The sequence below is a fragment of the Wasmannia auropunctata genome, unplaced genomic scaffold (assembly GCF_000956235.1).
Source record: "Wasmannia auropunctata unplaced genomic scaffold, wasmannia.A_1.0 LD335400.1, whole genome shotgun sequence".
Taxonomy (NCBI): domain Eukaryota; kingdom Metazoa; phylum Arthropoda; class Insecta; order Hymenoptera; family Formicidae; genus Wasmannia; species Wasmannia auropunctata.
This window is the reverse complement of record NW_012027490.1, coordinates 302,593-326,070: the sequence shown is the minus strand read 5'-3', so window position 1 is coordinate 326,070 and position 23,478 is coordinate 302,593. Positions and strand designations below refer to the sequence as shown.

General features: G+C 41.1%; 1 protein-coding gene across 1 annotated transcript; it reads right to left on the bottom strand.

The window, feature by feature from the left end:
* Positions 1-1,595: 1,595 nt before the first annotated feature.
* LOC105457045 (growth/differentiation factor 8) lies at positions 1,596-23,042 on the bottom strand. The gene is made up of 3 exons (XM_011701466.1): positions 21,410-23,042; positions 4,892-5,483; positions 1,596-4,232 (listed from the first exon to the last, which is right to left on the bottom strand). The coding sequence occupies exons 1-3, from the start codon at positions 21,792-21,794 to the stop codon at positions 4,013-4,015; spliced, it is 1,197 nt and encodes a 398-aa protein (XP_011699768.1). The 5' UTR covers positions 21,795-23,042; the 3' UTR covers positions 1,596-4,012.
* Positions 23,043-23,478: the final 436 nt, after the last annotated feature.

Below are 23,478 nucleotides of genomic sequence, written 5' to 3'. Positions count from 1 at the left end.
GTCTGCATGCCGCTCTTAATATATCTTGAATTCTGAATAATCAATGCCACTCTTTTAATTATTATTATCCTTTTATCTACCACATTCCAATGTTTTTTTATCTAATAACATTTATTATATTTACTTCAAATGAAGATTTTAAAGACATTTATTTATATCCTTGCACATGTTTTACCTTCGTCTCATGAATATGTTACAAACAGTATAAAAAAAACATTTTATAGATTACTTTGATAATCATACTTATCATTTTTTAAGGAATTATTTTAAGAACGTAACGTGTTTTCTTGTGTCAAAATTGCCGAATATTACTTTTATCGCCTTTCCCATCACTGTAGTATGACAGTATATTTAAAATGCACAATAAATTCCTCGATCGCAAATTCACTAGTCAAAAGAAATGTGTCAAAATAACTCAATAAGCAATGTCAATCATTTCAATAAATAATATAAATTCAAATAGTGTGATAAATTTTTATATTGTTCTTTGATATTCCTTTTTATGATTTTTTCTCGATACTTTTCGCAAGAATATATCTACTCCAAAATCGTGCGTAAGTTACTCTGAATTAATGGTATATAATTTTATAAACAAAGGAAGAAAATGTATTATGAACAAAATTTTTAGTAAGAATTTGTCAAGACTAATATCTAGTACTAAATTTTGCTTTCAATTTTAGATCTGACTATTTGAAAAAAATATCTGAATTTTGTAAGTCATTTCTAAATAATTCTATTAAACTTTAGGAATAAGTATTTAGAATTAGTGTATCTAAAGTAGATAAAGATTTTCCAAATTTGCTAAATCATTTGAATTTAGGATATTTGTACTAAATTTCCTGGTCATATTTATTAATAAAGATGAGGAAGAAACTATAATTTGTCTCGACAAGATTCTATAAATCGGCAAGGTTGTTTGGAATAGGAACTTTGCACCAATGATCAGGAAAAGTAATATGATATGATAATTAATTCGCGTATATTGCAAAAAATATTTTTCTTTACCTTAGGGATTCCAGAAATTGGCGAAAACATGATCGGGTTTTAATTGGTGGACGAAAAGAAATCGCAGAATAATAATCGTTTTCTGCCCCGAAAGTTTATCATCACCATGAACCTCTCTTGCATTGATTAAAAAAAGAGAGAGGCACGTCGAACACGATTTAATAAAATACAGATTGATTACTGCAAAAGAATACATGATATTGCCAAATTTATCATGAAGTTGACTTTAAAAATAAATTTGACGTACGGCGTGCAAAAGTACGCGCTTTCTTTTTTACGCGTATCATATATTTGTGGAATAAAAAATCAAATAACGATTAAAGCAATTAAAGTAATCAAAATAAATTTGCAAAGCAGCTTGATTTAATTAATAGATTTTTTATCACAGTTGATATTAAATAGTTGGTGCCGTTAACAGAGAGTTGAACCCGACTTTTTATTTTATTCTTTAACAAAAAATATATAATTATATATAATTAAATAAAAAAAATACATAAATATATATAATTATTGCTATATAATTAATTGTATGATTAAATAAATTATTTAATGGTGGAGAAGGAAAAGAAGGAAAAATGAAATGTTCCGTGCTCATCGAAAAACCATTTATTTCATGGAATAAATATTTTTCTATCTATACTGTGTGCCTACCTAGGAAGTACACATTATACATATAAGTATGCATTTTTTTGCCGTCCTCGTTCGCTATTTATTCGGAGCGGGGATATAAGCAAATCCATTATCTTTTTAATTGATACACTGAGACAAACAAACTGAGAATGGGAAGTATAATAGATACGAAGGAGAAAAAGAGTATGACCGGAAGAGAATGGAAAGACAAGGACAGCTGTGACAGAGCGGGGAAGGAAGATGAATTATAAAAGAATCGATTTTTCAAGGAGCTTTCTCTTACGTTCTAAATGATCGCTTTATAAAAATCGCAAAGTTTTCTTTATAAACTCGTGTACGTATGTATATGTTGTACATGTACGTTTTGTGTGTATGTATTTGTGTGTGACTTTTTTCTTTTACAATCACATGAAGTTCAGGGACGGTGCGCGCAAGTCCATCGTATATCGTATACTATTTTACAAAATGTAGCTACAGTGCACTTGACTCGAAGCCGAGGGGAAAACGTGGAGTTTAAAGTGTTAGCTCTGATAGCATGAGAAGTTTCAAGTATGTTCCCGGATTTTGAAGATCGCTATACAACGAGGGATTGAAACCGGTAGAATCTCGACGTGTTCAATTCACGATATTACATAAAGTTCAGAGAAACGTTGAGTCCTTGCTCATTAAACGTTCAATTTTTATCGATTAATTGCGAAGATTTGAATTTATCGAAATTATATTGGTTTCAATCGCTACACATAACTGGAATTGTTCAAGCGTTCGGGGATACGTCTATACATAATTGCAGCACTGATCCTCGCTGTCATCGTGATAATAATTAATAGGGATTATGCCTGAGGATCAGGGACGGATCCTAATGAGTCTATAAAAACTAATAAGAGCGCTTGTCGAGATACTCCTAGAATAATTTTGTCTAAAAACGCTTGTCAATCTTTTTTTTTTAGATTGTACAACGCGTGGAATAAGAAGGGACACATTCCAAAAAAAAGTAGTCGTCCCTTCTCACGACGAGTGCATCATCCGACGCGCTAAAATGCAGCTATTAATACCGTAAGTTACGAAGAAAGCTACGAAAATCAGGCGCGCGTCGCGCATTCGTTCGCGATTAATGTTTATTTATCTAGAAATAAACGCTCGACACTCGTTCTGCGATCGTGACGAATGACAGGAACGTGGATATAAAATTGCCAATTGCCGCGATATAAAAAAGTTTTTCCGAGCGCGATTAGCCGGATATTGGCGCCGTGTAATTACAACTTACTTAGAGCCGCGTATTCGCGTTAGAAAAACTATAAGGAGGGCTGAGGTTCTCCAATACAAGAGTAACATTCTCGTTAGATCCTCCCAGGACGTGGGAGTGTCAGCGAAGCAACACCACATTCTTGCCTGCTACGACTTATTTACATAATTCGACACGTACGCTCTCTCGCACACGCACTCTCACAATTCGCTAAAAAAAAACCGATCATAGTGACAGAAACATTTCTATATATAATATATTGTAGAAAGACGAGGGGGGAGGAGGAGGGAAAAGGAAAAAAAAACCATTAGAAAAAAAACAACGATTTTACTGTACACCGAGATCTGTTGGCCAACACATTTCCACCGATCGTCGACGACCTCTGTTTTAGTGATAACGCGTTTGGTTCAATGTAAAGAAATGGGAGAGACGAGATGCACATTTCGTGAACAGGCACGCGAAATGGTCACATTGTATCCTTCGTGATCTATCTGGTCTCGCGGGGCAATAATAAAAATTTCAACAAAGTTTTGCGCTGCTTGTTGGCTGCATGTTGGAGCTCTGAGAATACAACGCTTGCGTAATGACACTACAAGCGTTATAAATATCCCATTTCTACTACCTCCCTTGACTTAAGGGGAATAAGAAATTCGCGTTCTGCGAAATTCCGAGGGCGTAATCAGGATCGTGTGGATCAAGTGCAAACGTATCGGCGTCTTAAAAATAATACCGTGACTCTAGGAACTATCCGCCTTGCCATGGACCATGGACCACCGTCGAGGTGCCTCCCGCTGACACGGCGCGAGTCCCTCTTTGGACTTCCCTTGGCATCCAGCACAGTCTTCGAGAGGACTCTCTCGCGAATCACCACACACCCGCCTATCAGCGCGCACTTTGCGTCTCTTCCTCCGCGCTCCAAAGAGATCCGCATCGTGCAATCTGCACTCTCCGAACAAGGCACTTTCAGTCTATCGGATGAGGAATCGCCGAGAACACGGCGACGACAATCGACGATGAATGACGAGGACAATGACGATGATCGTCGAGATTGATCCGTGAGAGAGCATCGCGGTAACCGTGCGGAACTCTCGGCGTCGCCCACGTCGATTTCGTCTTGCCAGAAACGGAGGTGGACTATGAGCACCCGCATTTCTCGACGACCATGCCCGGCAACCGCGAGAACACGATTTGGTACTCGTTGTCGAAATACAACATCGTGATTTCGGACAACTTCCTAGGTGCGCAGCATGGCCCGGTGTTGTTCGGCGGTTCCGCCAGGCTGACGATATGCGTGTTCGGATAGGCCGGTAGGAAAGCCATCGGACAGTCACCCGAGCAGTAATTGGCATCGTATCTGCGGCACAAAAGAGCCAGAGAATCGATCGTTAATGCGGATTCCGCTGTCAAATAATACTAATTCACGAAATCAAATTCAGCTCAACTTCACATTCGTTGTATTCCTTAATAAGCGTCGTCGTTAAATATCGCCACGGCAAATTAACTCGAAATGTACACCGCTATTGCATAACAAGAAGTATTTATAGACCGAACGTGAGCGAATAACAGTTTAGTGCTGTTGATGTAGAACTGTTCTACGTGCCAGTAAGAAAGTCGCAGTTCCTTTATTGTAAACCCAGTTTGGTTCAAAATGTTTTCCTTCACCGGAGAAATATTTAGTACGTGCTTGACCGACGGTGCATTAATCATTTTGAGAGGCGCAATGTGTTCTCGCGAAAGTTTACACATTTAAAATATTTTATTAAACAGGCGCGAAATAGATTGCGGCAACATAGCTCATAAGAAGGATTCTTTGTCATTTTTGACATCTACATAAGAGAGACATTTATTTACCGTATATTTATTGCTAAATCGATATTTAATTTTTTAGAGATTTTCATAATAATGAATAGAACTTTAAAAGATATGACTTCTAATTCTATGGCCAACGCTTTTCATGATAAAAAAAAATCTTTGTTAAGAAAAAAGAAAGAGCTGAAAGAATCGTGAACTCACTTTTTAGGTGCGATTATCCAATCCCATCCGAATTTTTCAAAGTCCACCGTGAGCTTGTACCGGCAACATCTGGTCTCCTGACTGGCCTCGTCGCAATTGAGTCCCACGTTCCTCTTGATCCTGGAGCCCCTTCGCGAATCGAGTTCCTGCATCTGCACTTCGAGATACGGGGCGTACTCCGCGCCGGGACTGATCTCAACTAGTCGGTTCCTGCGATGATTGCCGTTAGATCCGGTGATCTTCACAGCTACTCCCAGATTATCCCTCGGATGCTTGAACCACTCCGCCACCATTCGTCTGAGCTCGATTGTGATCCAGCCACCCCGCCGTCCGAACGGCCGAGGGTGTTTCGTGTTCAGAGCTGTACCCAGCACGATCCCACCTGTCTCAGTCCGAACGATCCTGTGCAACGTGATCGTCACCGGACCGGCGTCTTGGTCATTCAAATCAATCGGTTCGCCGAGCTCCGTTTCCTTATTCATGCCCCATATCCACAGAGACAACTCTGCCCTGGTAACACGATGTTGGACGACCTTATCGGAAAACTTGAAATACAGCACGTCCAAACCCTTAAAGTGCCTTAACCTTTGATCTGAAAACAAGTTTAAAAACAAATTTAAAAACAAAAAGTTTACGATATGTCAGTAGAATATAAACTTTGTAACTTATTTAACACACCCAAAAAACCTCGATAAAGAAATCTTCTTTAAAGTTTTTCCCGTAGATTGATTGATTGTGATTGGAATTCGATCTTTATTTTTAATGCATTATTTTAAAATAGCTACAAGTACGATTATTTAATACTGCGTAATAAGTGCATTGGGGCGCGTCAGTAATTATGTCGGAAAATTCCAAATAGGAGATACAGTCGTGGTGCGCTAAATATGTCAGAAACGGCGATAATGTGTCGTTTCTTTTCTGAACAGTCCGCACGTGAACGCGGATTTTTCGTATTTTTTGAAAAAAAAAAAAACGGAGTTCGACCGTTGCGGCTTGCTTGTTGCGTCATTTATTATTCATGAATGAAAAGATTCTCGCTGGTCGATACTGCATGCACGATGTTGCATAGCTCGATAAAGTATCGCTGCGCTGTTTAATGGCTCCGTGGCCACTTGGTGCTATCTACATATAAATACTGGATAGCATGAATGAATAAAAAGTAAAACATAAAATTAAGCAATAATATTTATTACAACGCAACACGTAATTTGTTTGCGGTAAGTTGCATTTTGGATACTGATACAATTTTGCGATCGTATTTATGTGCACTGCAATCTTGCGCGGGCATAAAAATGAGATATTTATTCGTTCTTTCATCCGTTTAAAGTCGCAAAATGTTGCGAGATATTTCTATGTCACAAATACATACTTCGGAATGCATGAAATACTTTAAAATAGTCCAAAATCCAAAGATTTGCACTATGTTATACAAAAGTATGCGGCCTATTTGTGCGTCTGGCCAGATAAAAAAAAATACATCTGCACGCGCGAAAGTATTAAGTATCTAGCATTGATGCCAGAGATGCTGAAGCAGTACATTATGACAGCTTCATTAAAGTCGGTGCGGGGTTATCGGAATATAAAATGAGCATGATAATCATTTATGTATCGAACCGTTCGGAGCAAAGTGGATACAAAGTTGACCGTTTGAAAACACTGCGTTATCTTTTCATTAAACGTGCGATTAACGCAATTATTGGCAATTGGCGATCGATCGATCTAACGTTACAATCTAGCGTTATCGAGCGACGTACGCTGCATCATTGCCACATGCGTGATCCAAGTACGCGCGTCTGGCCGATGCGTGTCCGTTGCGGCGAATAATTATTTCTAATTGACCGATAACAGGGCGTAAGCATCGACGATAAGGCGCGAGCCTTATTAGAGAAACACTGTTTCGAATTGCGGATACAAGCCTAATCGGCCGTCCGCGACTTTCTACGATCGGCCGTATAACGGCACGATGTAACGTCGTTATAAGCGCCTTTGCGCCTTTGATTTAGCCTTTTTATGAATGAAAGAGCCCATGAATTACGCGCAATAATCTCGTATTACATACGGGCACATGTACGTGAGATCGCGGGCCGCGACAGGCGGCTTCTTAAAATAAGTTTATCGGAGAGCAGCTTTTGCGATACTTCCTCCGCGCGCGCGTCGGCCGCGATACTTTCCCGGCCGGATCGTACGAGAAACGCGCGTTTCGCGTACGCCTCTTTTTCTGGCTTACCGGCAGCAATTTAATATGCGTTGTAAAGCGCGTTTCCTTGAAAATTGTAATTTTATTAACGACATGAAATTTCCGATGTTATACGTTATCGGCGTAAGCTCACGGCAGATCGGCGTCACGATTATCCACGCCCCGTTCTTTTTACTCCGACGACGACGGTATCGCGGACACGTCTCCGGTATGTATGTATAGAATCGCCTCGATTCGCAGCGGCGGCAGACTCGCGATGAAATTGCGCATTAATCGTTGTCCGTTGACATGAGGAAGTCAAGGAGTCTTTCGGGTCTTCGGGTCGCTTTCACCGATTGCAAACACTCGCAGATAAAACGGACAAGTGTAAAATAGAATTTTCACAGTTTAATCTCTTGCGATCCTATATTAAAGGTAACACTTTCAGTATTTATGTGTCATCGTCTTCCGCGCTATACGATTAATCTGTAAAAATATCACAATCTTTTGGTAGCTTTCCTAGACTCGTTTAACCTCATACGAAGAGCAATCAAGTAGAAAAAGAAAGAAAGCTGGGGAAAGAGCTAATCTATCTCACTTCGCGAACGGAGTTGCGAAATCTCTGCTTCTTGGTATATTAATTATCGATATCGTTTTACTCGTTTCACTCATTACGGCAACTTCTACAAGATCGAGACGAGCTGGTATCCGCGGGATACCCTGCCTCGGGATCGCGCGGAACAACCGGCAAAACCTTAAAGAAGCACGACGTGGCCGGTTTTCAAAATAAGACGATCCACCGACTTAGAAAATCCTCCTCGCTGGACGGCGAGTTGCCGTGCTCGCAAAAACGCTTCACAAACGCCCGCGCAGCGCACTGCTCGTGGCTGTTCTCGCGATCAGAGAGGTAGGGGGAGGGGATCGGCAATAAATCAGGAAGAGAGCTCGGCGGAGAGTCATGCTCGGATTTCTTGCCGATCGAACGCAACGGCGGCGACGGCGGCGCTCGATCGACGCTCACGCACGTGCGTCCGACATTTACCCTGATGACCGACGTTAAACTCGACCCCGGATCCCCTGCGTTCGCGGAGAGCGACCGACCGCGCGGACAGAACGATCGAGCGATCGATCAGCGACTGGGACACGGATAACGCGCAGGAGAAAAAAAAAGGAGGAAAGAAAAGAGGAGCAGCAGGAGGCAGATTTATATACACGGCAGGGGCCAGGAGACTCTATTCAGGCCATCGCTCGGCAAGACCGCTTCCACGAAGGGTAAAGCCACCTCAAATCGTACCGTTATACGCGAGCAATGTTTTTCACCCGATTCCCCGATCAATCAGCGACTCTCGCCGCGTATCGATATCGACGCCGCAACTTTGTGCGTATCTTTCTAAGCCGGCTGCTCCCGTCCTGGTATTCGACTGGTTCCTCGCGTCGTGCCGCCGCGCCGGTCGCCGTGTAAGAAGTTTTCCATGAAACTTATGAATCTCGGACGACGTTTTCCGAACACGTAACGCCTCACTAGCTGAGAAACACTACAGGTTTTGAATGACGCGAAGGATCGTTTTAGAATTTTTAGATAACCATATCGAGAAAATTTGAGTATTGCCGTGTTTTGGAAAAAATCAATTTTTAAAATTAATGATCAACTGACAATTAATTAATGAATAGTTCTGATTGTCATGCAATAAAAATTGTTACTCGATTATCGTAGCTTAATGCTGAAATTAATTCAGAGTCACCGTTATTATAATATAATTCCCATATAATAAAAGTATCACGTATTTGCTGCCAATTATTAATGGTTTCATATATTTCTTTAAGTCATTATATTCATATTTGTCGTATCTAATTAAATATGTTAAACAGCTGTATTGGTTGCTGCGAGAAAGCCTAGTAGAATGAAAGATCCGTAGAACGTTTATTTACTTATGCCGCGGTAGCAAAGTCCCTCGGCGGTTGGAATGTCGCCGGCGCGGCGTCTCTCATTATACGCGACGCGCGCAGCGAGGAGATGCGGGAAAGTCTACGCGCAGTTATGACTTTCCTCAATTTTGCATGGAAATTCGATGAGATTTGCGTGACATCATCCGGGAACCGTAGAGGTTTATTTTCGTTAACGTTTTATGAGAGCACACCGCGCGACGGACGCCGCGATTAACCTTGCCGAGCGGCTCTCCGTTTTCGAGCACTTGAATAATTCGATTACCATCCCTCCCCCCCCTCCCTCCTCCTCACCCGCTCCCCCTTTTGCCGCGTTCTACCCTCGTCTCGCTTTTATTCACCGTCACTGTCACTGTCACCCGTCAGCTGTCCCGTCCTCCGCAACGGATCGTCTGACGCGCGCCCGCGCGGACTCGCATCTACCCATGTACCCATAGACATCTACCCGTGATGCTACCGTCTACCCGTCACACGCCGTCTACCCGATCTACCCCCGGGGAGTAATTATTATTAATCACGTCAACTTTACGATTACGGACGTGCCCGTCCCGCCGCGCCGCCAAAAACGCGCCCTTCGCGTTTTAAAAGCGGCTGAAAGTTTGGCAAGAGAAAGTTTGACAGTCGAAACGACCTCTCACACGGTTCACGACCAGGAATCGTCGCACACCCTGGGGAAAGAGGACGCGAATATAAATTGACGAATCATTTTATCGGGTCAAAAAATAAGAGCTCTGATGCAGTGCGTGATAATTTACATAATAGGCACTTTCGCAGAAAGCCGATGTGCAGCCGTTTGTCGAGTTGAATTTCTATACGTTCAACTACTTCATAGTCGTTACCTTCAGCGAAATCGAACTAACTAATATTGTTATGGTTATTTATTTTAAAAAAATCTGTGCATAAGAAAATGTGCGAATAATATATTTAAATAAGCAGCGAACAAATTATTATCAAATAGGGTCGCCTCGTCGAAACAGTCTGATCATCCAAAGTGTACGGGAGCACGCGCGGCCGTGTCGCGACGATAGACGATTTGCCGTGTGCATATTTTTAAACGTCGTCGCCGCCCTCACGTACGGCTGTAGCTTGGAGAGAAAGAGAGAAAGAGAGAGAGAGAGAAAGAGAGAACGAAAGAATCGGCCGATAGCGGCGAAAAGTGCATCAGGGGGATGCGTCCCGGGTAGACGAGGAGGGGCACCACGGTCCGGTTGGCGAGAGAGAGGTCGTTCCGTATCACAATTATTTCTTCGCTTTATTTATAGGCAGGGCCACGACACCGCGGTATCATCGTTGTTTTCCATGATTTCCACCCGTTTGAATGGCTCTCTTATTTTCCCGCTTATTCCGACGCGCTTCTACGACGCGGCCAGCCTTCCGTCGACAAAGCGCGATCGCGGTTCCGCATTTAGCGACCATTACGTAGAATGAGAGAAAGAGACTAACAAAGAGAGAGAAATCTCTATGTTATACTGATAAACGCTAAACGAGCGATACGTTGTATTTAGTGAAAATTTCATTAGACATTGTTCGTTTTCGCAACAAACGTTTCGAACAAGTACGGCAGATTGAAAACGCTATCAAACAATTGAAATTAGAGATACGATACACCAATATTTCCAAGATCGAGTCAGTAATCCCGTCTAAAATATTTAACAATTTTTATATTTTCTTTACATTATGCATCATTCTCGCTAACAGATTTCGAACTACGCGACGCTATTAAGCGACGAGAACAAGCACTTTGATTCTATTCGTTCCTCGAATCTCGAAGTGTATATCGCGCAGGCGAGAAAGTCTTTCTACGTTTGTTCTGCCGTATGTGCAATGCGAGTGACCTCCGTTCGCTAAAATCTATATTTATCTCAAGCGCTGAAGCACGATGTACTTAATGCTTTGGCTTTATTGTCTTCACCCCGCGCCCTTCCTTCTTTTTGTCGTTTACCTTTCCCACCCCTGTCTACTGCCCGCGCCGCCAACTGTCACATTCACGGCGCGCATTTATTTGCGTCTCCGGCGAGACACCGGCTTGGAAATCAGCGTCGCGTTTCGTCACGTGCACGCTCGAACGTGCGTGTGAGTCTCGAAAAGGGACAATTAACCAAATTCACCAGACACTGCACCAAGATTGTCGAGATTGTAAATATGCCGTGAACGCAGCGGAAGAAATTATTTTTTAAAAGTTATATTAGATATTAACGAGAGGACAGAGTATTTGTAGGACCAATTATTTAAATCGATTTTTTTTAAGTAAAATATTATATATCATTAGAATGATCGTTAGTTCCAAAACCGTGAATTCTATCGCGCTCTCGTTTTTCTTTCTCGGTACACCTGACACGTTAAGCTTCATTCACTTTCCGCGGAGGTTCAAAAAGAAAAAAAATCTCCGTGTCAACCGAAGCACCAAAATTGTACGACATTACGGAGAAGACACGCGTCATCTTCGCGCGACTCGCGACTTTTTGGGAGCACTTTTTTTCTGCTTCGCGACTTTAAATATAGTCCGAAATCTCTCGCGCCAGACGGTCTGTAGCCTCGTCTGGACGAAAATAAGCCACCATCTTTCCCGTCCTAACGGTCTTTCTTTCCGTTTTTTTTCCGGCCGATGCCGACGTAGTGGCTCGTTACGGTGCCTCCCCTTGTCCGACCTTCAAGCACGGAGACGAGCAACAGGAAAGAACGAAGAGGGATCGGTGGAAAGCGGTGTCGCGCGAGGATGCAAAAGTGGCGTAGCTCCGGCCTTGAGACAGAACTGAAAAATCGGATCCCTCGACGAATATTGAAATTTTTCAAAAATCAAAGTTTTGAATTAACCCTCTCTCGATCGTAAAAACATAAATCTATATCGAGATGAATATAATCGTGGATAGATTGGCTAAAAAAAAATTACCACAGAAAACGCACGTATCAAGCGTGAGAATTATAACAGCGCTAAATCTTACTAATTTATCACGCGACTCACCGCAGTTCAACCGTTCAATTGATTTAATCTCGCGATGGGATAGTTTTGTGCTTGAAGCGTTGAAAGGAGCGGATTTTCGCAAACGAGACGTCGGCCTACACATCCAATCCGGCTAAACAGCCGAGGGCAGCGCCGAGAGGAGGGCTTTGCGTGTGTCTACCACGAAAACGTCTGTGTACGCACACTCATCCGCTCGCCAGGAGCGTTGAACCCCGAAATTAATGTTGTAACGCAATGTCGTATCTACGTCCCGTCTCATCCCACCCCCTATGCCGTCTCGTTGCGCCTAAAGCCGCTCGATAACGTGCCCTCTAACTTCGACTTGGGAATACCTAATTGCACTAATGATCCTGCGAGCCCGTAGGGCGCGGGGGTGAACGACCCTTCGCGGATTTGTCGCGTGGAGAACGCATTCGCTAACGCGTTCGATAGAGACGCAACGTGCAAACTCGAGTCTCCGACAATGTATCGTCGGCTGTTTGACAGAGACGGGCAGTCACTGTATGTTGGGAATCCTGAGGTCTGATATTTGAAAATTGACTTATATATCTATACTTTCGTATGTTCTTCTGAAGAATATCCGATCAGTGCTGAAATGTTGATTAAAGTATAAGTACGAGAAAAAAATGTATTAGTAGGTTAAAATTCGTATGCCTTTTTTTAAATCATCATATTTGTCAGACTAATGCTCACAATATTACAAGATCGGATATCCATATTTTATTATTGTATAAAAATCCTCAATACCGCGTTCAAGAAATTCCGAAATGTTGTCGAGACTTAATGCAACAAGCACAAAAAGATTTCTCCTAAAAAACATTCATAAGAATCGCTTGTTTTTTATCGCTTTACATGAGACAACCCCCTTAAAATAATTACCGGGAGAATCGCGAATCCAACAGGATCGATAATAATTCTAATTCCTCGTGCATACGTGAGGTGTATTCGTCGGCGCATCGGGAAGGGGGAGGGGATCGGTGCCGCGCTACCTATCTACAAGGCACTTATCGTTTCTTTCCGGTAGCGCGATCGCGAACGCGCTCGCTCGCTCGCGGCGCACCCCGTAAAACACGCTTCACCGTGGGATCACCTTCCGGGGGCCCGCCGGCCGGGCGAAACCGGACGTAAAAACTGCCGTCTCCGAGTAATCTGCATCGCGTGACGCAGGCGGCCCGCAATTGCGACTGCACTTCGACAGTATAACAGCGTAACTCGATAAAATTCGCATTTGGGTCACGCGTACTCGTTCCCCCCCTCTCCCCGTCTCCACGACTCGTTCTCTCCTTCGCCCCCTTGTCCGATTCCCGCTACTTCTTTCGCTTTTATTTTTCCCCTCGAAAGGGCCTGCCTTATGCGCCTTGCGGCATCGCGTGCGTTTATGTGCCCGCACCCTTTCTCATGGGGGGAGGGGAGCTGCTAGCGCGCCAAGAGGCGAAAAAAAGTTAGAAACGCCTCTTCTTCTTGCACCCTGTGATTGTCTTCTTGCTCGAGGTAAATCTGTCGGATAATGAATAGGAGAAGTTCTCAGAGAAAATCGTATGTATAAGGATTTCTGATTGTTGCCGAAAATTAGAATAAACGCATATAATTACTGTTTTATTTACAATAAAAAATGATGGTTAATTGATCGATATTTACCACCGTTTTATCGGAAGTTGTAAAAAAATTAATTAAAAACGATTCAGTCATATTTTAAATCGCACGTCAGTTCGATGTAATTAATTATTTGTAACATTGAATAACAACATTTTTAATATATTTCCTGGTGATCAAATTCAATCTGATATTATTCGAGCGTTCATGCAACGTATATCGGATTTTATGTAACAGTAATCCTTAAATGCACTCGCTGTGCGACGGTGATATTTGTACTTTTAATACTCGCTTGCACAGAGTCAGGAACAAGACAAACTGGTTTTTTCTGTAAGGATTACTCATAGATCGTTCCTAGCGCTTCTCATCGATCTCGTCGATTTATTGGTTTTAATAAAGTCACACATTCTCGTTAAAACTAAATCAATCCATAAATTTCTAAAAAAAAAAAGCCAATAGCAGAAGAACACCGCAGAATAGAACCACCCTGTTCAATCGAATTCTATACAAAACAAAAATTAAGGCCAGCATCATTTCTCTAAATACAACTTTGTGAATATCTTTTTTGCTACATAAAAAAATGCACCTTGCTTCAATTGCCATGACAGCATAAAGATCATCTTCGTGCGCCTGTAACATCAGGATCCAAAACCGTCAAAATTATACACCAGTCTCAGCTAACGTCAAGGATGTCTAGTTCCGAGAAATCGGGATCTGTATAATCGTACCGCGGAGTGAAGGAGGCCGAGGCGCGAGGCGAATGAGAACCGTCGGCGACACGGCGCCTGTCTGCGAGTATGCTGACCGCAGTGGCACTATCATTATTCATCGGATATATATCTATTACAAATTTGCTAATTTCGTTGGACAGGTTTATTTAAGCGCAAACGTAGAATGGCAGCTGAGGGGCAACGGGGCGAGAAGGGTAACCAGGATTTGATATTCACGATTTACGAGATGAAGAGGAGGGATGATGAGGAGCAATCGTGACAAAAGTTATGATCATGTAAAAGATATTTTGCGTAAACAGTGGACAAGTCTCGTACAGACTTGTCCACAATATTATACTTACAATTCTCTGCCAATCGTAAAATTTTTGTGGATTCGCTATCGTTTTTTAACAATAAGCATTTAATTAAAAAGAAATAAGATATCTTATAATTTCATTTAGCAATTTTATTCTCGTATATGTGTCAAATATTTATGACACAGAAATCACAAGGTCATACATTTTTTTTATTTTTGTATAAAAAAAAAACCAGATGTGCGAATTTGACAGATACGATTAATCAAGAAGATTATAATTTATCAAAATATTTCGAATATATTTTTGCAATATCAGTATGATATTAATGCAAACTTTGTTTATTGAAAACAAATACAATTGTCAATAAAAAGATAATAAAATATTGTGCCCCGAAAAGGCGATTACATTGCATCGATATGACGCAGTTCTCAGTACAATTCACGGAAACGTTCTGCGATAGCAGACATGTCTTGTAAAGGCATACGAAAAAGAAAAATGTTTCTAAAAAAATGTTTTAATTATCGCTTGCAACACGATGACGATATTTAGTAATTCTTAATTATGGCAAGGGTTATGCCCCCGATTAATTATCGGATTACGAGTTGTTATATGTATATACTTAAATGTAAGCAACAATAAGAATAGAAAACCCAATGACATCGATAAACCCGATGTGTTTATATATGTAAGCGTGTACATATCGCTATTATATTGTCTGCGCGATAATTACAATAAAGTTGCAAGTTTGACTTTTGAGTCCGCGTGGAGAGTTGATGGAAAAATTCGAAGTGTATAAATATAATAAATTAGATATGTATTATCTTTTTTATATCATTATATAATAATACATGCACACATAATAGAATCTTTTTATAAACGAATTGCAAAATTTTTTGGTAAAATTAAGAACGGAAGAAGAATTCATATAATCGATATTATCATGTTCTTAAATTAGTTTCTATTATTAATTTTTTAGGAAGTAATACATCGATAATATATGTATTAAGTGTTGGAAATCACGAAATCTTAATTTATCTTAATTTATAGGTAATACGTAAGTAATACGTAAAATATGGAGAACAAATTTTCTGCGCGACTCGATCATACGGAAAATATATTAAACGACTCGACAACAATTTGCGTAAACATTCAATAATTTTGTAATCTTCCTTTATAGTAATCGTCTACGTTTCCCCTTTGTGACTTTCGATTTGTGCCCCGCCGCTTTCAACAATCGTCGCTCCAGCTGGCTAGAGTAAATTGCCATCCTAGAGTAGCTCCGGGCGCTAAGTCATGGACTAGCTCCCAATATATATAATGTGGTTACACTAACCGCCGCCAGTCACCTACAGACAGCTTTAACGCGATAATGGGCGTTGGGCCTGACCTAGGCTGTGCACCGGCCGTGACCTTCGTTGCGGATGGAGGCCGGTTCGTCGTTCGCACACGTATGCATTTGCGAGTCTTGGTGATCTCTCGCGTTTAGGTATTCGACAGGCCTATACTTAATGCCCATACTTAATTCTAAGGAGCACTAGACGGAGACTGACGGGTCTCCATCTCGAATCTGTGAAGCCTACTGATCTCTTTTCGCATTTCTTTTCTTCGCTTCTCAAAAAGAATATTATAATAATTAAAAATTTTTTTAATTTTTTAATTTCAAGTAATACTTTTTTATTAAGATATTCTATTAAAATAAAAAATAATTTTGATTCTTTGTAATAAAGTAATTATTACATACGTTTGGAAAAGATTAAGTAAAGATTAAGTCACATATATGCGGTTTTATATTTGTTATAACGTCTTTAATATATTGAGTCTCATTTGCGATCTTTACGGTTAAACGCGACAACTAACACATCTAACGTGATCTGAAATATTTCTTACCCCTTCTATTTTCTCTCTGAGATATGTGGAATGTAATATCATCTCAATTCGTAATGTGATTCGTATGTGATAAACCCTTTTTCTATAAAAATGATTTCCGGAAAAAATCCGTTGCTATTAATTACGACATTAAAGTCTATCAACTTTATTTACACAGAACGACGTATTTGTCATTGAACATTTTTATGCATTTAATTGGTCTCCTATCGTATTGTCTGAATATGCGCCGGCGATACACGCGAGAAAAATACTTAAAAGGCAGTTAATCAACCGCGTCTGCAGTGACTATCGGTCCAACATGCGCGCTATATTTCCTGCAGGAATAATTTTGGTCAGCGTCATCGTAGTCGCGCGGCGGTGACTACAAAGGGACGCAGCGTGTCTTTATCATACCTATATAATAAATTTTTTGATGTGTGATCTGTCGTATGGAGTTTTAATGTCGAAAATTATTAAACGTGTAACAGATTCTAAAAAATTTGCACGTTAATTAAGGTTTCTTTTTCAGTAAGTTTTTTTTATTAAACGCGTATTTCACGACGTTTTATACGTATGTATATGTAGTAACCGATATAAAATTGATTACATCGTTATGATAATTAAACATTAAATGAAAATTTCTTGAAGCTTCGAAATTGCAAAACACAATTAAAGTTGTAAGTTGAAAATAATTGTCTCTACAATTAGTAACAATTAAATCCCTCAGAAAAGATCTTCGAAGAAGTTTCTTTAATATCGCGAACTAACTTCTTAAACTGCCTTAAAGCGCTGGTTCGCGTTGGTCATCGGTGAGCAATGACTTATCATGTAGCTTCATGTGCTACATTTATAACATACATATGTATATACATATATTATGTCCCGTCTACTTATAAGTTGATCATGCAACAAGAGGCAATCGAGAGATCGGCCGATCTTTCGAGGACATCGAGTAAGAAACCGTCGTTCATTTTGCTGCAGGACATATATTAAGATTCAGAATTATAAATAATACATGAAAATCAAAGAAAAATTTTGATAGAAGAGATGAAAAAAAAGAACGCTTTAGAACGATTGAGAAAAATCCAGAAATAAAAGAAGAATTGAAGAGGACGATAGAAAATGATAATATAAAAAGAAATTTATCCGTTTTCGGATACGTAAGAGAAAAACGCATGATGATAAGAAAATATGACAAAACTGAAAATTTGTCGTAGATAAGAAATAGTTGAAAATAGTAAAGAGAAAAGATTAAGTGAAAAAAAATTGAGTATAATCAATAATAAGCGCGGATGTAATGCATAAATAATAATCGATATAATCAATAATTAATAATCGATATAATCAATATAAATAATAATCAATAATAAGCGCATTGTGTGTGTAAAACCAACAGGTGGAAATATAACCAAAAAATCGAAAATATACTATATAAATAAAATAAAATGCATCTTAACTTTTTTACAAATTACTGTCACATTTATTTAATATATGCATATAATTAATATCAATCAAACATGTTATTCGACGTTCATACATTAAAAAAGGATATAATAAAACTGTAATCTATTTCGATAATGAAAGCGATAAGCGATATATGTATACAGAGAAGAGATAAAAGTAGATCTAAATAAAAGAAGAAAGAAGAAATAAAACAAATTAAAAAGGAGATATACATAAAAAAAGTTATAAAAATAGATTTAAAAGAATTTCACAAGTATCAATTTTATCGTTCTAAAACCAGACGAAAACTTTCGCAAACTTTTCACAAAACGGAGACAAATATAAAAGAGCAAAAATACTGCACATGCAAGAAAATTCGCACGTACGGATTTTCAAAAATTGTTCCCCGTAGCGGGGACCGAGACGATCGGACGGAGAGACAAGAGGTCATTCCCGATAACTCGTCGCGAATGCGATACCAGTCAATCATTCTTTTTTTTTTGGCTTACTTTCGATACTAGTTTCTATTCCAAATTCTATTCCAAGTTACTTGTGACGACAGCGACAGCGACTTACCGAGACTTACGATACCGAGACCCGGCGGTTTCGAGTGCAGGTTGTACATTTTACGCACGGTACCTACGCACTGTACGTTAAGAGCATCGCATATCATCTTATGCGCGCATACATATTTTTTTCCTTTTTTTTCATTAAATCGTTCCGGCTATTAATCTCACCGATATTGCTGGGCAGTGGGCGTAAACTTTTGAACTCTTGTTCACGCTTCGCCGTTCGTTATCTGCGCAATGCTAAATATATGCACACTTATTTTCGACTGCTGCAAGACCGCGGCAAGATCAGTTTAGGAAGCAAATTGTACGACGTTGCCGCACTTTAACGTGTACAATGGAAGATGCTTGTAAAGGGCTTGGAACGTTTAGCGCGTAGAAGCTAGTTACAAATGAATACGATCTATGAATAGTACATACAGCGGCCAAATTTTTTAAGACGGACAATTTAAATCAATAATCTTGCAATGCCCTTTCTTTTTTTACTTACTTCTTTTAGAAAAATTTTCTTTGATAAATACTTTGCAAAGTATTCTATATTCCAATCATAAAACATATTTAAAACAATTTTTTTACGATCTTTATAAACTTTTTTCTCTACTTTAAGTGTAAAATACTACATATAAATATTTTCACGCTTTATAATATAATTATCCATGCGATAGTAAAAAAAAAAGAGGAAAAAATAACAATATATTTAATGGAAAAAGAACTTATACCACTTCTTTGTGGCTCATCTTTTACGCAAAAAATGAACGAGTAATACTTCATCATCACGAGCGAACAAGCCTTAGACATTCGTAATCAGTAATTTGATGCGGCGACGATGTACAATATAATGCGAGTTCGCTGCAGGAATTTTGATCTCTCGCCTCTCTCACGTATTGCAACGCTGGAAAATAAAGCTATAATTGACGCGATATAGATAATAATAAGTCAACGCTTTATCGGAATGCCAAAGTGTCTGTAATCGTGCGATACGCGATAATCGTCCACAATGCGGCCGGTGCGGCGCTGCGCCTCGCCGGTGAACTCGCCATCGTGCTCGGGGCATATTACGTTTTATAAAAAATTCAGATTCGCCCAGAAAGAAAGCACGCCAGTCTCGCGGTTAGCGAGACCACGATCGGTCTCCCTCGCCGATCCGAGTTCCTAAGCAGGTCGTTGATCTTATTTTGTTTCTTCCCCTTTCTCTTTTTTCTTACTTCGTTTCTCTCTCTCCCTCCCTCCCTCCCTCTCTCTCTCTTTTTCTCTCTCCTCTCTCCCTCTCTCTCTTTTTTTTCGCGAACACGGGGGCCTTAATAACAGGTTGCGGTTCTACCGCCACTATTACGTGCTTAGCGGCAAGTGGCTCGAAGACAGTTTCGCCCGAGGGACTCGTGCGGCGGCGGACCGTTTGGAGCTCCTTCTGCTCCTTAACAAGTGTATATTATGCACGGAGCGCATACAGGGTGTCCCCGAAAACGCGCGGTATCCTTGACCTCCTCCTTGCTCTTCGATTGTCATTACGTTATTTTTAATTTTTTATTGCACCTTGGTAGCAATCGATAATAAATCGATAATCCACCAATTATCGTATTAGCATTGCGTGCCTTGCATCATCGGATTATCACTTATTCTGCCCATTCCGGTGATGGTAATTGCAGGCACATATTTTTGCAACTTTTGCAAACACAATGCTAGGATTAATTATTGAAGTATTTATCGTCGTGTGTTATTTGTGAACATCTCCCCCGATTCTATTCCTGCAATAAGTAATTGCCCAGCAGAGGCTAGGATGAACTTCCGAAAAATCCGGAATTTCGCTCTTTCGTCATGCGATACGATTTTTCGATATACGTATTATATATTTTTTTAAATTTAAAAGACTAAATACAGGGATATGTCTGTACAGCAGACGAGTTATACGGTACTTGTCGGGTAAATCGTAGAATTAACAGCAACGGATGTCGGATGTGAGAGCCAGTTATATAATTGTTACTTCGACACTATTAAGTTACAAGATGCTCATCAGCGGCGATGATACGATGCAATTCAGTATATGTACAATGTTGCATGCGAGAGCGTGTATATGCGCGAGTCACGTCGGACGGATCGCCGAGTCGCTGAGGTTAATTTACTTGACGTTACCAAGGAAAACATGATCGGTGTCATGTATGAAATATTACCACTCGCGGTAATTAATTCTGAGCGAACCGTGGCGCCTGGCTGGCATAATCTTTGGGATAACGCTACCTTTTGCTAAGATATGCACGACGAGTTTTTGCAATCGTGCATCAGACTAAACATCTTGTAAAGAAAAAAAGAATCGCGCTGCGTTTGATATTTTATTGCGAAAGATTTTCAATACCATACGCTCTGCGTTGCGAAAGCATACATTAATTGAATACCGTGCGGAGTGGTACTTCTCACGGATTTCACAAAATGTTCCGACTTTTGATTTAAGAGTTTTCTTTTTGGAGTTATATGTAGTAGAAGCTCAAACTGTATATATAATTAATTTAATATTTTTTTATTCTTTAAGATTAATAGGTCGACGAAAATATCCAGAATTTCTATAATAAGACGCAAAGTGTTTAAAATTGTAAGTTGTTTCTAAAAAATTCAATTTTTCAAACTTTTACTGAACTCGATAAAAGAGTCAAATATGGAGAATCAAATCCGTATCAATATTTTTCTCGTAGAGATAATTTAGAAATTTAATTTCTGGAAAATTACAAAAATATGCCCAACATCTCTACAACTATTAAATTTAATAATACAGGGCGTTCCTTAGAAATGAGACAAGGTATATTTTGGAAATGATAATAAACATGGAAAAATGTTACAAGACAAAATAAAGTGATATATAGTAATGTAAATTCTGCTCCAATTTCTCCTTCTCAACACCATGGAACACCCCGTATACAAAAGGAAGGAAACGGAAGAAGAAACTTACGAGGCTGCGCTAAAGCAAAGACACTCTCCGTCTTGGCGGCATATTCGTCGATCTCCTCGTGGTGCGTGATACCAGGCTCAAGAGGCTGGTCGGCCTGCATCCCGTACATGTCCATCAGCTTCGAGATCGGCGGGATCCTCGGCATTGCCCGACCCGTCATATTCGGCGCTTGTTTGAGGCCGAGCTTGTTCAGGATCTGCTCCTTGATCGCCTCCAAACTGAGCGCGCGGATCTCCTCGTGTATCCTACAGGCATTGCAGTTACTAGCCATCGCCAAGTGGGTTCTCTCGATGCCAGGCGCGTCAAAGGCACCGAGGAAGACCAGCGAGAGTAGTAGCAGCGCCCTCGTGACCATCTTGTTCAAGGTCGCCCTTGGTCGGATCATGCTCTACGATCGGCCTTCGTCGTGAAAGGAACGATCAGATGATCAATGGCATCGTCGTTCCCGCCAAGTCCTTGTCTTTTCCCCGAGACAAGACCTTAGAATTTCTTTTAATTTTCCTTATGATATAATGAAACCGTTCTTCGTTGCCAATCCCTGCACTAATGTCTTTCCTTTCCGATTGACTATTATTTTATGCTTTTTGTTAGATAGTCTCCCTCACGATTATAAAAAGTTTTTTTTTCTTCTTCACTGTACTATAGTCTTAAACTTCTAAACTCTTCACTTCTACTTTTTTTCGTGTAGTCTCATATGCGAAGAAAGTCTCTTTCTTCGTCGCTTATCTCGCAGCGGTAGCTTCTTCCTGAACTTACGCAACCATACGTTCTCCACTTCCAGTAACCGCCTGGTCCCCTTATCGTGCCCTGAAGTCGGTACTCCGCCGGAACTAGGCGACCGGCCTCGATCACGATCGCGATCTGCACGATCCAGTTTCGCTTTCTTCCGTCCTACGTCACGAATTTATTAACTCCGTGGAAAACTCGAGTCTCCTCGATTACGCAGAAAATACGATTAGGTCGAGAAAGATGAAAAGAAAGAAAAAGAGAGAGGGGGAGAGAGAGAGAGAAAGAGAGAGGGGAAGGGAGAGAGAAAGAAAGAGAAAACCGCCGGTGTATTTTCCGAGTGGTCCGCTTCACTTTATAGGGTTCACCAAAACCGTTCTCACGCACACCAATCACTGCGAGAGAGATCACAAGGCACTTCAGTATTTCGGCGGGACTTAGTGCAAAGTGTCCTGGACAATCATGCGGCCGGTAGCATCCTCGTGACCTTCAGCTTTTAGCGCCAGTTTGTTATCGTTTCCAAAAGGCGCGTATTCTGTTCAGTGACAAACCCCGTTCCCTATCAAGCGTGCTTCGAATGTCATGGCGCCAAATCCGAACTGGTTACCTCGACCTTCGCGGACAAGATTAACCCGGTCCTACCTTCCCTCACTTGAACCGCGTGATTCTTCGTCCTTTCTTCCTGTCTACTTCCGGTATTCTTGGCTGGCACCACCACGTTGCTACTACTGCGGATACAAGTCTCTCGCGCTACAACCAGCTTCGCCCTCGTTCCAAGGCCAAAATTCGGTGGATTCTCGTGGAGAACAATTGTGGAGGATGATCGTGTGTGATGGTGTAGGCAGCGACGGCTCAGGGGACGGACTGGTAGAACCCCGATGGATCTTAAGAGCTTGCCGGCCTGTCAAGCACTGAGACAGGAGGCGCGAATTCTCACCGCATATATGTCCGAGGTGGAGGCCTCCTCCTCTCTTCTTCTTCTTTCTTCTTCCCTCTCCCTCTTTCTCTTTCTCTCTCTCTCTCTCTTTCTCTCTTTCCCTCTATCCTCTCCGCTACCTCGCTGTCTCCCTCCTTCGCGCGAACGCCGCGACGTCTTTCTCCGTCTCGGTGTTCTCTCCCGTAGTATCTTACGCACTCGCGTCGTAGGGGCCGAACGTATACCTACACCCGCCGCCAACAAATGCCCCCCTGCGCGTTCCTCCTCCCTAGCTATCCCCCGCTCCCAACCCTTTCTGCCGTCGCCGTCGCCGTCGCCGTCGCCGTCGCTGCTGCCGCCGCCACCGCTGCCGCCGCCGTCACCGCGGAGTGCCGCTCCCCTCTGCCGCCCTCTCACAAACCCGCAC

Coding starts and splice junctions, on each gene's coding strand:
- LOC105457045 (XM_011701466.1), bottom strand. CDS start 21,794: ATGATCCGACCAAGGGCGACCTTGAACAAGATGGTCACGAGGGCGCTG. Junction 5,484..21,409: donor CTTTGCTTTAGCGCAGCCTC/GTAAGTTTCTTC, acceptor ACTTGTTTTCAG/ATCAAAGGTTAAGGCACTTT. Junction 4,233..4,891: donor TGGATAATCGCACCTAAAAA/GTGAGTTCACGA, acceptor TTTGTGCCGCAG/ATACGATGCCAATTACTGCT.